Raw genomic sequence first — 16,899 nt, 5'->3', positions numbered from 1 at the left:
GGCCAGACTATGGAAGGCACTGAATGCCAACCCGAGGATGCCCACTGCTCACAGATTGAATCTGGTTGGTGCCCCCAGGTCCTGCCAGCTTTTAGTCTTGCTGCCTCAGGAAGTTTTTGCTGTAATACTAAGCTGTTGAAGCAGAGGACCCAATTTTGAAGCTGTCCCATCTGCCTGCAGGTGTCTGAGCTTGTGAAGGTACCAGCTTTTTGCAGCCTTCTCCAGCAGAGTCTCCCTCCTCAAATGCCCATGTTCCCAGGCCCCTGGGACACGTCAGGGAGCCAGACTCACTGACGCTGTAGACAAGAACGGTGGCTGTACTTCCCAACTGTAAGTCAGGCAGGACATAGGTAGGACAGTGGGCTGGACAATGGGCAGTCAGGGGCCTCTTAACACAACAGAGGAGGCGGGGAACAGCATCCAGATCCTCGGGGTTGAATCCCAGTGCTAAGAGCTGGGAATGCGGTGTTGACCAATGCAACACAGACACTGCGGCTAAAGCCCCGCGAGAGTAGATATTCAGTAGATTTGTTCTTTTCCTCCATCTACTTCCCTGGGTTAAGAATCTAGGTTAAACGGCTGTACCTTCTCCCAGCTGCAGAAAGAGGATGAGTGCCCCTCCCATAAGGACTATACCCTTTCCATTTGGGCTTCCAGGATGATCTAATTGTTCTTCACTTTAGTAAGGCACAGAGGGCTCATTACGTAAATTCAGGCAAACATACACACCCCAGATCATGAATTACATCTGTATCAATAAACATTTTAATTAACACTTACCAACTGCCGACGAAGTATGAGGTGTAAATAACACGTGGATGCAGGTTGAAGTAATGAGACTAGAAAGCCACTGCTTCCTTTCTACTCCATTCAAGAATTTCAAGAAACAGTGTACATGCTATCTCTTTTAAAAAGTCATCATAAGTTCTGAAGCCCGAAACAATCAACAATACACAAATACTTACCATTGTTTGCCATTTAAATGTAAATATTTATTAATAATTTAACATTTGTTTTTTGTTTGTTTGTGTTGTCTTTGGCTATGCCTCGCGGCTTGTGGGATCTTAGTTCCCCGATCAGGGATTGAACCTGGGCCCTTGGCAGTGAAATCGCAGAGTCCTAACCATTAGACCGCCAGGGAATTCCCAGTAATTTAGCATTTGTATGGTGCCTCTCTTCTCAGATTTATTCATTCATTTATTCAACAGATATTTGATAGAGGCAGCAGGCATTGTTTTAGGCACCAGATTACAGCAGTTAGTGAATAAGACAAAATTCCTGATCTTAAGATGTTTACATTCTGGTGAACGAAGATAGACAATAAGGAAATCAACAAGTACACAAATAATATTAAATGGTGATAAGTGCTGTAGGAAAATATAAAGCCAAGTAAGGAGAATAGGGACTGTGTGTGTGTATTGCTTTTTTAAATAGAGTGGCCTCACTGATTAGGTGACATATGAGTGACAGGATTTGTTGATGGATTAGATATACGGTGTAGGAGAAAGAAGTGTCAAGTTGGCCGCCGGGGTTTTTATTTGAGCAACTGGAAAAATGGAATTGTCACATACTGATTTAGAGGAAGCCTGTGGGGTGCAGCAGAAGTTTGGGAATTTGATTTTGGACGTGTGATGTCAAGTAGGCAGTTAAATACACTAATCTGAAGTTCGGAGGGAAGGTTGGGACTGGAGACATAAATTTGAAAGTCTTCAGCTTGTAGATTTTTAAAAACAAACCAGATGTGACCATCAAGGGAATGAGTGTAGACAGAGATGAGATTCAAGGACTGGATCTGCCTTCATGACCTCATCACCTCTCAAAGGCCCCACTTGCAAACACCATCACACTGGGGATTAGGTTTCAACACATGAATTTAGTGTGGGGCTGGGGGGTGGGTGTACACAAACATTCAGTCTATGGCAGATACTCTGTAAGTGTGGTCCCAAATTGTTTCTGAAGTGTTGTTTGCTATCTCTGAGGCAGCAGAGGTCTTAAGTGGTCTTCTGCTCCAGGCTGTTCCTGCTGCTGCCAAGGTGTCTCCAGGGCTCTCTCCTAGCTGGACCAGTCCTCTGCATGGTCAGACAGTGTGAGAAGGAAGTACGTAATGGGAAGTATGACAAAAGGCTGCAGGGCCTGTGGGTGGGGTTTGAAACCTCAAACTGGAATCCAGAGCAACAGCTCTGGAAGAGAATGTGGCCATTCCATAGTCCAGAGTTTCTGTGACCTGTGGAGTCTAAGATTCTGAGGACATCCCTCAAGAGATGAAGCTTTATATTACACTGTGAGCTCTGGAGACAGATTTCATTTGCATGAAGATTCTATGGTTTAAAATAAAGCTTGAAATCCACTAAAATCTAGTCCAGTGGCTGTGCATCAGATTGTGGCTTCTACAAAAAGGAATCAGAGTACCTTGGAGAAATGGCTGATTCCAGGTTTGGGCCAAGGAAAGTACAAGGTTAACCTGAGACAGCTGGTGACAGAAAGCAAGGAAGGAAGTGTGTCAGAAGAACATTGGGGACTTCCCTGGTGACGCAGTGGTTAAGAATCCTTCTGCCAAGGCAGGGGACATGGGTTCGAGCCCTGGTCCGGGAAGATCCCACATGCCACAGAGCAACTAAGCCCGTGCGTCACAAATACTGAGCCTGCACTCTAGAGCCCGTGAGCCACAAGTACTGAGCCCATGTGCCACAACTACTGTAGCCCATGCGCCTAGAGCCCGTGCTGTGCAACAAGAGAAGCCTGGGCACCACAATGAAGAGCATGCCCTGCTTGCTGCAACTAGAGAAAGCCTGCGCGCAGCAACGAAGACCCAACACAGAAAAAAATAAATTAATTAATAAATTAAAAAAAAACCAAAACATTGGACCAACTTGAAGGGACGCCTAATGACCTACTTTGGGAAAATTCAAACATCAAAAATAATAATGACCATGTTTGATTATAAAACAATGATTAAAAATCCATTAAAGTGATACTAAAAAGTTAAAGAAAACTACGGAAAGGGGAAAACCTCTTTGTCACCACTGGAAGTGACTCATGCTAAGTTCTTACTCTGAATGTTAGTAATTAAAGAGAAAATAATTAGCATTTACCCTGACTTTTTAGGAGGAACTATAATTCAGCCTCAGCTGGTTATAGAAAACTCTGCTTTTATTTATTTATTTATTTAATTAATTAAAAAAAATTTTTGGTCGTGCTGCACAGGCATGCAAAATGCAGGATCTTAGTTCCCCGACCAGGGATCAAACCAGAATCCCCTGCAGTGGAAGCACAGTTTTAACCACTGGACCACCAGGGAAGTCCCTAGAAAGCTCTTCTTTACAGAAGAAAGCTAGCAAATGAATAAGAAGTTAAATGTTAGAAAAATTACCATTGTGTACCCCCAAATGTAATTCCTGAGTCAAAAAAAGATCATCAATGGATACTAAAACCATGAGGAAAGGTTCTTGGGGAGCAGGATATGCTCATATGCCAAAGTACCACACTACAGAAAACTGCAAAGAGAAAGAAAATCTACTTTTACAACGGAGAGATCTAGAGATCACCCAACCTAGCACTAGCAGGGGGACAGCCTGACATTCTGGACCTCCTGATATGTTGGGATATGAAGCTGAGAGCATCGTGTCCTCTTGTCAAAAGTGTTAAATGAAATCTACTCAAGCCTTTAGACTTACCTTCCAATTTACAGGAAATACAGGGGATAGAAGAATAAGTAAAATGACCACATAAGAAAACAATCAGACAAATTCAGTATTCAAGACACTCCACAAGAAACTAGCTCAGTCTCTTTAAAAATTCAGTATCACGAAAAAGAAAAAGTGAGGGGTTTTGTTTTAGATTTGAAAGAGATTAAAGATTTATGACAACTAAAGATAATGTATGATCCTTGACTGGACTTTTTTTTTGCAATTTTATTTTTAAAAATTTTTTGGCCATGCCATATGGCATGCAGGATCTTAATTCCCCAACCAGGGATTGAACCTGCACCCCCTGCATTGGAAGCACGGAGTCTTAACCACTGGACGGCCAGGGAAGTCCCAGACTGGACACTGTTTTTGAAGAAACCAGTCATAAAAGACAATTTGCCTCTGGCTTAGAGATTAGGAAACTATTAATTATTTTTTGAGAGGTTGTGCAAAACTACTGTATTTACAAAAATGGCACAAAAGTGAATTCAACAGTCAATGCACATGCACACTTCATTCACATCTTCAACAACAAAAGGTATTCTAACACTATAAAACTGAATAGGAATACTAGCTTCAACAGCAGCTATTAAGCATTAGAGTCACATAAGTTACACCAGAATGGGCAAATATTGCCCAAGTAAAATTCTATTGTTAAAGCTGAAACAGATTTAAGGCCATTCAAGTTCAAGCACAGGATACAAATCTTTTGAAGCCCCATCTATTTGTGTTTGAAATATGTGACCTTTCTTCTAACTTGTGGTCTTAAACTTCTGGTTTACAAAATCCAAAAGGAAAGTACAGAAGAAATCAATACAACAGAGGTTATATTAAATAAGAGTAACATACAAAGCTATAACTAAGATGAATTAAAGAAAGCCAAAACATTAAAATTGTAAAACTTGCTTGTTACTTGTTGGAACCAGCCCTACACTAGGAGTTAGGTAATATATACAATTATTTTCAAGTAGATTACTTTATGTTGCTCTAACATGTTCTTTTTATCAGTGCACTGTTAAACTAATCAAAACTCTACACATGTATATTCCCTTACATACACACTACCACTACCTGCAAAGCCATAATTCTCAAATGGCTTAGTGAGTGAAAGGAAATAAAAAGCGGAGAAGTAACATATTAAGGAGAAATAATGGGAATTAGAAGATTCATGCAGTTCAGCTCTTTTAATTAGCCAGCCAGCTTGCTAGCAACAAGAGATGGTTTCCTTTGAGGAAGGTCCTGTGGAGTGGGAACGTGGTCACCAGTGACCTCTGTCTGATCCGGGCTGCAGTAGGAAGTTGCTTGTTCTTCATTTTTGCTTTGGCCATGTTGTAATCCCCAGAATCAAAATATTTTTGCCCTTTCTGCAGTCTTTCCTTAAAATACCTGAACCTCCAGGCTTTTGTCCCAGATGAGGGTATCTTGCTTTTAATTTTGCTTCTTCAGCTTTCTCTGCACTAGTCACTTTGTCTTCCATTTCCTTCTGCTCCTCCTCAGAGGCTGGAAGTCCTCAGGGACTTCCATGGACATACTGCTCCCTCTTACCCAGCTTCTCCCCCAAACTATTAATTTTTTAAGGAATAAAAACACTATTGTAGTTATAATGATCTTATTCTTGAGAGATACTTAAATATTTAGGAGTGAAAGGTTATGTCTCCAATTTGCTTTTACACAGCTTAGCCAAAAACCCTAACCATATATATATGCATATACATATGCATATTAAAAAAAATTCCATATACATCAATATACATAGCAGAATCTTAACATTTGTTGAATTGGGTATATAGTTTGTTCATTATACTATCCTTTCTACTTTTTGATATATTCGAAATGCTTCTTCATAGAAAATTGGGGAGGGGGAAGAAATATTGTACAGACTCTGGGCCTCTCCTCTGGCATCCAGGTCTTTTAAAAGACCCTAGATGACTGATATACCTTCAGGAATGAGAATCACTGGTCCAGTGCCCACACTGAGCCTGAAACTGAGGTCTGAAGAGTTGAAATGACTTTCTAAGGGACAGAACAAAGACTAGAATTCACGTTCCTTGGCTTCCAGTCCTGTGTTCCTTTCTTATAGACCCCCAAAAGGAATTTCCTAAATAAGAAACCTTACCTTCCTGAACACCTGAAGCTCTTGTTTGTCAGCAGCTGAACTGCACAAGGTAAGGAAGGGTTTGGGCACCTAGAGGGTGCTCAGTTGCTGGAATTAAGTTATGGGGGAAAAAAACCATTAGAGGTACTAAGGGCAAGGAGAGTCCTAATTTTAAAAATTGTGTTGTATTGGAGAGCTACATTTTGTCTTTTTTTTTTTTTTTTTTAAATTTTATTTATTTATTTATTTATTTATGGTTGTGTTGGGTCTTCGTTTCTGTGCGAGGGTTTTTTCCAGTTGCGGCAAGCGGGGGCCACTCTTCATCGCGGTGCGCGGGCCTCTCACTGTCGCGGCCTTTCTTGTTGCGGAGCACAGGCTCTTGACGCGCAGGCTCAGTAGTTGCGGCTCACGGGCCTAGTTGCTCCGCGGCATGTGGGATCTTCCCAGACCAGGGCTCGAACCCGTGTCCCCTGCATTGGCAGGCAGATTCTCAACCACTGCGCCACCAGGGAAGTCGCCATTTTGTCTTTTTAATAATTTTATTACTTGCAGTGAGGATGATCCATGAGAATAAATCTTTCACATGTTTGTAAAATTTAATATATAGGTAAAATCACAGATTAGAAAAAATCCTAAAGTCCTGATTATTGGGAAATGAGGTTTCGGCTGAAGTACCTGGTGTTGAAGGAGCCCAGGTTCCTTGCAGAGAGGTGAAGATTGGAAGATGGCAAAGTGGTTAGGTCCCAATGTCTAGAGGGAAAGGCATGAGTCTTTGCAGTCAGACAAAATCTGGGTTCAAATTCTGACTCTGCCGTTTACTAGTTTTGTGACATTAAGCAAGTTATGTCAGCGCTCCCAATCTCAGCTATTCGGTCCCTATTGCCACGCAGGTGCTTAGATACAGCAGTTAACAAGATGCACAGGGCCCTGCCCTCCTAGAAATCCAACATATAATTAAGGAATAGGGATATTCAGGTGGAGTTCTCAATTCTGGAGGGACTGAGAGTAGATGTTAACTAGGTGGAGATGGAGATGGGCCAGAGGAGGCAAAAGAAGGCAACAAATTTAAGGAAATAACGCGGGAGCCCGATAGCCTGAAGCGGCTGAGGAACATAGGGAGTTTCTGTGGCTTTAATGTAGGCGGCTGCGATTATTTATGAAACATGTATGGAAAGCACCTAACTCTGACCCAGAAGTAGGAGTCAGGGTCTGGGTCGCGAACCCCGAGCGATAACAAAGTCCCTCTCCAAAAGGGGAGGGGACTCCACACTCCAGCACCACAAAAGACACACCTGGAGTGTAAAGAACACAGCTTAGAGGCGGGTTCAGCCCCGAGATTTACACAGGGGGCGTGGCTTCGGAGCACTCCCGGAATCCTCTTCCGGAACAGGCCTGTGCCCCGGAAGCAGTTATTCGTTGCGGGAATTCGGACCTGTTACCGAGGCTGCTGTCGAAATGTTCCTGTCCGCGGTCACCTGTAAGTGGGGCTGGAGGCGGCGGCAGGGCCTGCAGCGGGGGCGGGAGGCCGTGACAGGCGGGCCCCGGGAAGTTGCGGGGTGGGGTGCGCGCGTCGGCCGGGAAGCTGCCGCTGCGACTTCCCAGGCCTTCAGGACTACAGCGCCCGGCATGCCCCGCGCCGCGCTCACGGCGGGGCTAGTGGGTCTCGGGGGTCTGGGGCGCTGGTTTTGGATCAGTTGCGGTTCGTTCGGACTGTAGAGTCAGCCCGGCAGGAGTGGGGCGCTTTCCCCCGGCCTCTGTAGCGGTGTGTCAGTAGAATCTCCGGACGTGCTAACTGGGGAAAACCTCTAGTTCAGTCGTTTAGAACTCTAAAAATGAGGAGCAGTGATTGACTCTAGGTCATACAGCTGGGCTGGGAAAGAAGCCCTCTGGCTCCCAAGACAGTGTTCTTCCATGCACCAGGCTGACTTCCCGGTTAGAGTTAGTTTCACTTCTCCACCTGATGTGATGGTTGTTGGAGTTTGCACAGGTTAACTTACCAAACAAGAGGCTTGTTCTAGTGCAAATGTTTGCACCTTAGAAGAGGAGCAAGTGGAGCAGATCTTAGTTTAGGAAGATTTAAAAGGTAACCAGTCCAACTGAAAAGAGACTGCATAGCATTACATCCAGAACTGTGGTGGTCTGATTGGATTTTTAAAAAGCTTCTATAAAATCCTAACGGGATCCCTAATAGCTAGGGAGTAGTTACTTGAGTGACAATTTATGGTCTACTTCATGATTTAAATAATTTTGATTATCCTGACATTATATGAGCTTTGCATAAGCAAGATAATAAATCGTTATTTTTCTTTTCTCTTTCCTCCCTACAAAAAAGTTGCCAAGACCAAGTCAAAGTAAGTAAAAGTTTTTCTCTTTTTAAACTTCACTTGTTTATGTTAGATTCATTAGTCCCACTGCTGCCAATGAATCCTTATGTTAAATTAAGCATTTGGCTTCAATTTTCTAAAAGTTGATTTGAGGATTAGTTACTTGATGAATTATTTTGGCCCTATGAACTGTTTCAAAAAATATTTTCCCTCCTTCCCAACTGACCTACTTAAGTGAACATTCAAATAATTTACTAAAAGTTGCTCTTGCTGTCTTGTTCCTAAACAAATCATCAGGGTCCCCGTGCTCTCTTTGGACTACCACTGCAATTCTGTTTCCTCAAATTGAGGACCAAGGGAAGTTTGTCTGGAGCCCACTACAGGAATCTAGCAGAGCAAGCTGTGATTTGATTAATCGACAGAGCCTGTTTCATTGAGTTTTGTAATCCTTTGCCTTCATGGTATAAGCATTTCAAAAATAGCAAAGGCTAAAGATTCTATGCTGTACCAGAGAGACTATAAATACCAAACTGGTATTTCAAAATAAATTTTGTAGACAATAACCGAAGTAAGATTTTCTGCGTTAAAAATAGAAAAATTCTAAAGCAACCTTTGTTTACAACCCAAGACACATCACAAATCCTTAAAACTAGGTTTTTTGGATTAACGTTAATGAAAAACATGTATGTTACTGTTTTACCCTCAATATTTTTTATTGATTATTATAGCTTTTCCCACAATCCAGTTATTTATTTCCCACTTTCAGGTTCTGTAGGAATCTCCCATGCCTTCAGTTTCTTTAGAGATGCTCCCTGCCTGTCATGTTTGAATCCTTGTGCCATTTGTCATATATGTCTTGCCTTACAGACCTTGTGTACACAACTCACCTTCCATACTATTACTGTTAGTTCTTCAAGGTGCAGATGTGGACTTACAGGGCTTTGCATTTCCTATAGTGCTTTCCACAGAGTAAGCACTTAATAGATATTTGTTGAATCTTTTTGAATGAATGACTAATTATTGTCTATCTTAATCAACAGATATTATATCCCTCTTAGTATGAGGCACTGTGCTGTACATTGAAAGGGATGCAAAGATGTGTAATATATCTTAGATATATTGTATATTTGAATGCTTCAAATTCTTTTTTGGAATTAGATGAGAAATCAAATAGCATGATCTACATAGGGAGATAAGACATGTGCAAGAGTAACAAATAGTATGAGGTATTAAAAGGTCCAGTGAGGCAAAATATGAACTTTAATGCTTTGGATGACTAGAACTTAAACAAAATATGAAGGGGAACAAGGTTTTGCACATTGTCAATGTAAAAGTTCCAATACCTTTATTCTGTCCTTTCCTGATTTTACTCTTATTACTCATCCCTGGAAGATAGGGCTCTTCTGAGACAGCCATCTTCCTGACTGGCCAGCTAGGGTTACCAGTACTTGCGTATTTTCCCCACTCCTGACTTCTGCTCTTTCTAAAAGGTGGGTGTCTGAGTCTATTCCCACAGTGTGGTTTGATTGTTTTTGTTGCTTTGGTCAGGTCATTACCAAGGCACCCTGTGTAATGGAACAAACCTTGGGAATCAGAACCTTTCAAGCTGTGATATATGGAAAAATAGGCTGTCTTAGAACTGAACTTAAGGCTTAAGTGATGTCTCACAAGTAATACTGCTGTATAGGGTTCTCAAAATGTGCCATCCCCCCATGACTGATTTTGTTCTGTTTCCTCAGCTTGTAACAACTTGCTTTTAAATCTTAGAACAATTCTGGTGAAAATGTTGAGCCAAGCTGGAACAGGTTTTTCCTTCAACACTAAGAGAAGCCGACTACGGGAGAAACTGACTCTCTTGCATTATGATCCAGTAGGTAAGATTCAGAGAAGTTACTCCATAATAAATTCAAATGCTTTCAAGGCCTGATGCCCTTTTCAGATTGATGCTGAACATCTTTGGCAGTTTTGTGGCCCCTTTGTCACTATAGCGTTCATTCCAAGTACATATTGAAAGTTTACCGTGGTGCTAGTTAGTATCCCAGGTGCTGGGATATGCGAAGACACAAGATACACTCAGTACCTGTGGTTTTGGCACTTACAGTCTGGTTTTGGAAGGGAGAGAAAGGAAAATTGACAAATTATGCTAAGTGCTATGAGAGAAACAAGCAGGATGCTGAGATACAGGATGAAGTTGGGGGGAGGTGGATCCTACCTTTATCCTTTAGATAGGATAGTTCAGGGAAAGTCTATCCAGTAGGAGATAGTTAACCAAAGATTTAAAGGTGAGAAAGCAGCCATGTAAATAGAATAGAGGATATTGTTCTGGAAACAGAGAAGAGTGTCTTGAAAAAGGGAGGGAATGTTCTGCTGGGGTCATCTGCCCAACAGTGGCAAGTAATTAGGTCCAGATTCGAGTTAAAGGAGTATGCTGTCTATATATTAGAGCAGGAGAGTAGGAAATTTCATTTGCTGTTTTGTACCATCTGCTAAAATGACATAGTAAGTGATAAATTTAAATGGCCTCAGTGGATAGAAACATTTGTCTGAAAAAGACAAATGTTCCCAAGTCCAGATAAAAAGGGTCAGCACCCTGATTACTGTTGGTGGTAGCCTATCCTGTTTTTGGATTTCATGAGCCAATTTATGCAAAATTAGCTAGCAAACAAAACTGCAGGCCATTCATCTCATTTTTGTGCCTGTGCTTCTAAACAGCCCCTTTATAATTGCCTCTTAATAATGGCTGTGCCAGAGCTTCTGGGTTGGTAATCACGTGGGGATTCTGGGAGACTGGTATGCTCAGAGAGGGCACAGAAGCTTCACTCCCCTTCCCCGTACCTTGCCCTGTGCGTCACTTCCATCTGGCTGTTCCTGAGTTACTGTCTCCAGGCGGATAGTGTCAGAGTTGAGTTGAATTGTGAGACACCTGGTTGGTGATCAGAGTTGAAACTGGTGCTAGAATCTTATTTATCCAAATTAATCCATGATATAATGAAAGATAGGCACTTAATGTCATAATCAACTTTTTCTTTAACTAAGAACAAGACCTGCTAGACTCACTTGTGGCCAAGATGGAGCAATGGGACCGAATTTACTTTCCCACTTGAAACTCAACAACAACAAAAGGACAATATAGGCAACAAAAGACAGTGATCCTTGAGAGAAAGGAAACAAACTAGTGCTTGTGAATAACCAGACCAAATGGAAAATTCTGTCTTCTTTGTTTACCTACACAAGTCTTCAGGTCTTCAGATATGTGAATGCATAGTAACATAAGCACCCATACTCTCCGGGCAATCTGAACCCCATGTTATAGGTTAGGAATCTGGTACCAAGGATCTTAATCAAGGACACACAGCTCAAATATGTGACAAAATACAAATTTGAACTCAGGACTGTCTGACTCCAAGCCTAGGCCCTGAATCACTACGTATGGACCTGTTATCGAGAGATTTCATAGGAGGCGAAAACTCACTTACTGGTGCATGAACTGTGGTTGGGCATTAATGCGAATCTGGCTGACAGCTATGTTACTAGCTGCTTTCAGAGTTTGTACGGAAGGTCTCACAACCACTGTTCATTATGCTGCATTCGTCAATGTCTAAGAAAAACAAAAATAATACCACCTTAAAAAAAAAATGAGGGCTGTACCAATGTAAGGAGGCATTTAAAAAAGGCTCTGAGAAGCCCAGTTGTCAGCCTAAAATTGGTATAAATTGCATTCTTTAACAGAAATAAAATTTCCTGCTGTTTTTTTGGTGTTAAGATTTCTGGTCATTCTTTATTATAATAAAAAGGGGATTCTAGGTTTGTACCTGATAATTAGGAGTCTGAATTTCAAGATGATATCTCATATGGTGGAAAAATTATTAGAATGATAAGGTATATGTTTTAGTCTGCGTTGATATAACAAAGTACCACAGACTGGGTGACTCATAAACAACAGATCTTTCTTTCTCAGAGTTCTGGGACCTGGGACGTCCAAGATCAAGGTGCCAGTATGGTCGCTTTCTGGCGAGGGCCCTCTTCCTAGTTCATAGGAAGGGGTTCTTCTTGCTGTGTTCTCACATGGTGGAGGGGCAGGCAAGCTCTGGAGTCTCTTTTATAAGAGAATGAATCGCATTCGTGAAGGCTCCACCCTCATGACCAAAGCACCTCCCCAAGGCCCTACCTCCTAATACCATCATCTTTGGAGGTTAGGATTTCGATGTAAATTTGGGGGAGTGCAGACATTCAGACCATAGCAATGTGATATTGGATTGGTGTGGTGGTTTTCTCCCTCTGATTTCTTTGTATCAGCTGGTGAAAACCCAAAGTGATGAACTTTACAAGAAAGTAGCTGTTTTTCTAGCATTTTAGCTCCTTCAGAGTTTTTTAGGAACTTGTACAACATTAATAAATGTTGATTGAATAACCTTCTCTGATATTTTAAGTGTGAAAATGTATTGGAATTTTCACTGTTAGTATGGAGGTGTTAGGAACTTATTATTTGTCAGACTGATTTTAAGTTTTGAGATTGGGAAAGGATACAACCATAAACAGTTCTGACTGTAAGTTGAAAGTGGAAGAAAAGATTCATATATTAATTTCAAACAGATGATTAGAGCTTTTCTGATAAGGAATGGTTGGAGCCATGACAGCACAACTTTGTCTCTTCTGAAGAAGAGAATGTTCTGGGATAGCAGAGCGATTGGCTTTCTGCCCACTTACTGAATGCCGTGGAGGCTTGCGTGATGTTTGCCTTGCGGCCTGCCCCATTGCCCAGGGTACCAAATAGCTTGGCAGTTCTCCCAGCATATTTTACTGCAGTGAATAAATGGTTAGTTTAAGGGTAATGTTTTGCTTGTCTGCTTTATGAAGGAAATCAGGCAAGGAAACATGGAAAAATTCCCAATTATTTGAGTACTTTATGGTATACTCTATGGCTAGAACCAGCCTAAGTCCTTTCAAACTCCTTTTCCTCATATAAAGCTAGATGCAAATTTCCAAGGAGGAAGGATTAAAGGCTGAGGCATAAGCTTATTAAACTTTGTTAAATATATGAAGGTTTATTATAAAGAAAATGAAAACTTGTCAGTTTTAATTCCTTGGATGACTAAACAAGACAATATAGACTTTAATTGAAGCAGAATAGATTTAAATTAGATGTAGGGAAAGAACTTGACAGATTCATTCTTCTGTGAATTAAGCAGCAAATATTTTGACAGAAAATTAATTTATGTTTATGATTGTGGATAGCAGTGTGTCATTTCAACTCATCTAACACATACTGAGTGTTTGCTGTCTGGCAACCTGTGAGGGAGATGGAGTTATCCCTCTCATAGGGAAGAAAGCTGAAGGAAAAGTATTTTGAGAAATTTGCCCAAGGACTCACAGTAGATAAATGGTGGAGCCGAGGTTTGAACCCAGTCTTTTTGACTCCAGGCCCCATATTTTTTCTATTACATGGAGCCAAATTAGTCTGTTTTCTTTTTTTTTTTTTTTTTAATCAGGACCTTCCCCTGCGGTCAACACTGTCATTCTTACCTCCTATCACGATTTCTCTACACTATATGCCCTTTCCTGTTTTAGCTCATCCAGATGCTGCTGCTGCTTTAGAGGCTAAACTTGACCCTCTCTGTGAGGCGTTTCCCTCACCATTCCAGTCCCCTTTGATCTTTAGGTTCCTGTGGGGTTTACTGGACATCCATACAGGCACCTCATGATATACTGGTATTAAAGCAGGGACTTTTACGCTTTCATAAATTCCACTTTGCCTAGCACAGTTTTGTGAACTTAAATATCTATTCTTTGAATTAAGGGAAGGAATGCAGCAAGTAAATCAAAATTTTTATGAATAAAGCCTTGCTTTACTAATATTCATCAGTTACTTCTGTTCAAGGTCATTTAAATAATCTCCTGACTGGTTATCCATGAGACAAATTCTTTTTTTAATCCATTTTTTAGTTCCATGTAGAAAAACATGGGGGAAATATTTCTTGCAATGAATAACATTGTCTGATGGGAAGCTGTTTGGGTTCTTTACTACTGTCTTACAGTGCTTTGTAGTCTTCCTTGGACTTTGAAGGAGCATCAGTCCTACTTATGTTTAATATTAGATGATTTGAAGTATATTAAAAATATCCCTATATACAAAGTAATAAAATATGTATTTTAAATTTATAGATAAAATTCTGTTGACTGGTTAATGGTTATTAATTTCAGCTGCCCATCAGAATCATCTGAGGGTTTTGAAAAAATACAGACTTCCAGTCCCCCTCTAGTTCTACAGAACCAGAATTAGGGTAGAGGTGGAGGTAAGAAGTAGGAGTGTATTTAAATAAGCTCTCTAGCTAATTCTTAATCATAGACAGTTTGGGAATCTCATATACAGGGTATCCATATTGATACAGAAGAATAACAAAAAAACAAAGCTAAAATCTCTTTATGTGGTAGGGACAAGTGAGTTGTTGTGTCTTAGTCTTTTGAGTTCCTGGATCTTCCTGGATGCACTGTTTTTGGTTTTTTGGCAAAGAAGAATTCAGGTGGTTTGTGTTTGTGTGTGTGTGTGTGAGAGAGAGAGAGAGAGAGAGGGAGAGATGTGTGATGTTAATGGAGTGCTATAATAGGGCGTTACAGGAACTATGAAAACCTTATTGCCTAGCATCTAGTCTCTAATCTTTCATCCAGGCAGTTAGCATTTTTGTTTTGGGTGTTTCAGAGAACTGTACTCTGTTATGATGTTTAAAATAATAAGATTTGGGTTATGATGTTAAATCTATTACCAAACTTGAAAATTTATATTTGGGTATATGAAACCATTTCTGGAAAGTACAAGGTTTAATGTGTATTTACTCTTTCAGCCAGGCTTCCTTTTCTTCTGTGGTCTGCTCAGTTTTTACTGCTTTTTTTCTGGAGTCTAGCTCTTGCTTTACTTCCTACAAGAGTGGACATTAGCTGGGTGAAGACATTGTTTTTCATTTTTTTGCTTGTAATTTTCTTTTTTTAAATTTGATTATTTCACATTGGTTGAAATGTGACCTTGTGGGGTACCAAGGATGCCACTGATTGGCTGGTGCACCTTCCCTTGTTTTCCTTACCATTTTCTCCAGTCTTCTCTGATCTCTGGGATTGAGGAACTGAGTTAGCAAGTCAGCTCCATCCTCATGACAAAGGAAAGTAAAAGAAGAGAGGGCTCATGGTCTGATATGTATTTTTATTAAAAAATGGTGACGATACTTTTTAGTTTTCTGCTACAATCCTTTTTTCTCCTCCGACAGTGAAAAAAAAAGTCCTCTTTGTGGAACAGAAAAAAATACGCTCCCTCTAAACAATGGATTGAAAATGAATTTGATTTATAAATGAGAAGACTGAGGGCGGGATACTGATTCAGAAATTCTGCAGCGTGTAATGAAAGAAGAGGAAATGGCATGGAATCACTGCCTCCTGTGATTTGAAGGCCATTGTGAAGGAAAACAATGCAGTGAAAGAAAGTTCTTCATATTAGGACATACATCATTGCATCACATTTATTTATCTTTCTGGATATTTTTATAGCCCTTAATAAAAATATTAAAATAGCCTGTACTATTGTCTCTTAGTGGTGTTTTCCCCCACTATTTGAAATTTTAAAAACTACATTCCTAAAAAATAACCATTGTTTCATATAAGAAAAGAAAATTTTCCATAGTGAGATTTGTGCAGGAGTTTCCAGTCTGCTCTTTCTTGTACTTCACAGAAAAGGCAGTCACAGTCCAGACTGATCTTGAAAGAACTCCCGTGCAGTAGCAGAGATGGCAGCGGTGAGCAGGAATGGTAAGAAGGGAGCCAGCTGTAACACAGAAGAAACCAAGAGAACTGCTATTTTTGCTTTGTGCTTATATAATTAGAAAAATGCCATTGGTCCATATTCTGAAACTCATGTCTCCAAAGTAGTATCTAGGATTTTCTAGGACAGCTTTGGACTGCTTTAACTCCTAGATTTTTTTTTTTTTTTTTTTTTTAAATAAGAGGTGCTATAGTGTATTTCCATAAAGCTAATGGCTAGGGCTTCTGGGGCAGTGGTACCACACAGCTAATCAGCTTGGAAATCCCTATCAGATAAGGACTCCTGCCCTACCCAGATCTGTACACTTTGCCACTCAAGCTATTGTTTACTACAGATTTTCAAAATTGCCCATTTTCTCCTTTACTTGTCAAATTTCTGGTCGAAGGTAAGGATCAGCTCACATTTTGAGCTCTGCTGGTACGTATCCTACTGCATTTATAGGGGAGAAGGATAGAGTGTTCACCATGACCACAAGCATTAAGAAACCAATGTTGTTCCAAAATAACAGGTGTTCCTCCCTGTGGCCCAATCTGTCTCCTGAGGAAATGTGAGCGCCGCTCTCTGGAAATGAAATTAGACAGTTGTTGAATCTTAGAGGCTTGTGGCATTATAGTCAATCAGCTATTTTTCTGGCATCTTTTGTTAAAGCTCTAATTCAAAGCAATACTAGGTGAGATCTTGGCTGTTTTTAGATGGAAACTACATTGTGGTCTTGGGTTACAAGAAAAATCCTTCACCTGATCCTACCTAAGCCCAGTGTAAAGGGTCTGTGACATGCATGAATCACCTTTTTTTCAAAAAACTTAGAATCTGGCTTAGCAAATGACTTGTCTATTCAGCATATGGGCTGAAAGCAGCCCACAGGTGGTATTTACAATTAAAAAAAATCAGTTGCTGATACTTAAATGTTGAAAGATTTCAATAAACATCCAAACTTCTGGCTTCCCTTGCAAAACCAGAAGCTTTGACAACACTAAAGGCAAAGCTGAA

At 40.6% G+C, this 16,899-nt stretch overlaps 2 protein-coding genes and 1 pseudogene across 2 annotated transcripts in view; 1 reads left to right on the top strand and 2 right to left on the bottom strand.

The window, feature by feature from the left end:
* Positions 1–4,874: 4,874 nt before the first annotated feature.
* LOC132377029 (cAMP-regulated phosphoprotein 19-like) lies at positions 4,875–5,216 on the bottom strand (annotated as a pseudogene).
* Positions 5,217–7,171: 1,955 nt separating this feature from the next.
* MRPL33 (mitochondrial ribosomal protein L33) lies at positions 7,172–15,668 on the top strand. The gene is made up of 4 exons (XM_059943688.1): positions 7,172–7,258; positions 8,114–8,132; positions 9,873–9,979; positions 15,362–15,668. The coding sequence occupies exons 1-4, from the start codon at positions 7,237–7,239 to the stop codon at positions 15,409–15,411; spliced, it is 198 nt and encodes a 65-aa protein (XP_059799671.1). The 5' UTR covers positions 7,172–7,236; the 3' UTR covers positions 15,412–15,668.
* Positions 15,291–16,899, bottom strand: part of RBKS (ribokinase) — an 85,616-nt gene continuing 84,007 nt past the window's right edge. The window contains exon 8 of the mRNA XM_059943686.1: positions 15,291–15,912. Within this exon, the coding sequence (XP_059799669.1) occupies positions 15,829–15,912 (84 nt within the window). The 3' untranslated portion in view covers positions 15,291–15,828. The remainder of the gene's footprint in view (positions 15,913–16,899) is intronic.

Source organism: Balaenoptera ricei, chromosome 13 (genome assembly GCF_028023285.1).
Source record: "Balaenoptera ricei isolate mBalRic1 chromosome 13, mBalRic1.hap2, whole genome shotgun sequence".
NCBI lineage: Eukaryota > Metazoa > Chordata > Mammalia > Artiodactyla > Balaenopteridae > Balaenoptera > Balaenoptera ricei.
The sequence above is the reverse complement of the archived record's forward strand: the minus strand, read 5'-3'. Positions and strand labels throughout refer to the sequence as shown.

Coding starts and splice junctions, on each gene's coding strand:
- MRPL33 (XM_059943688.1), top strand. CDS start 7,237: ATGTTCCTGTCCGCGGTCACCT. Junction 9,980..15,361: donor CTTGCATTATGATCCAGTAG/GTAAGATTCAGA, acceptor CTCCTCCGACAG/TGAAAAAAAAAGTCCTCTTT.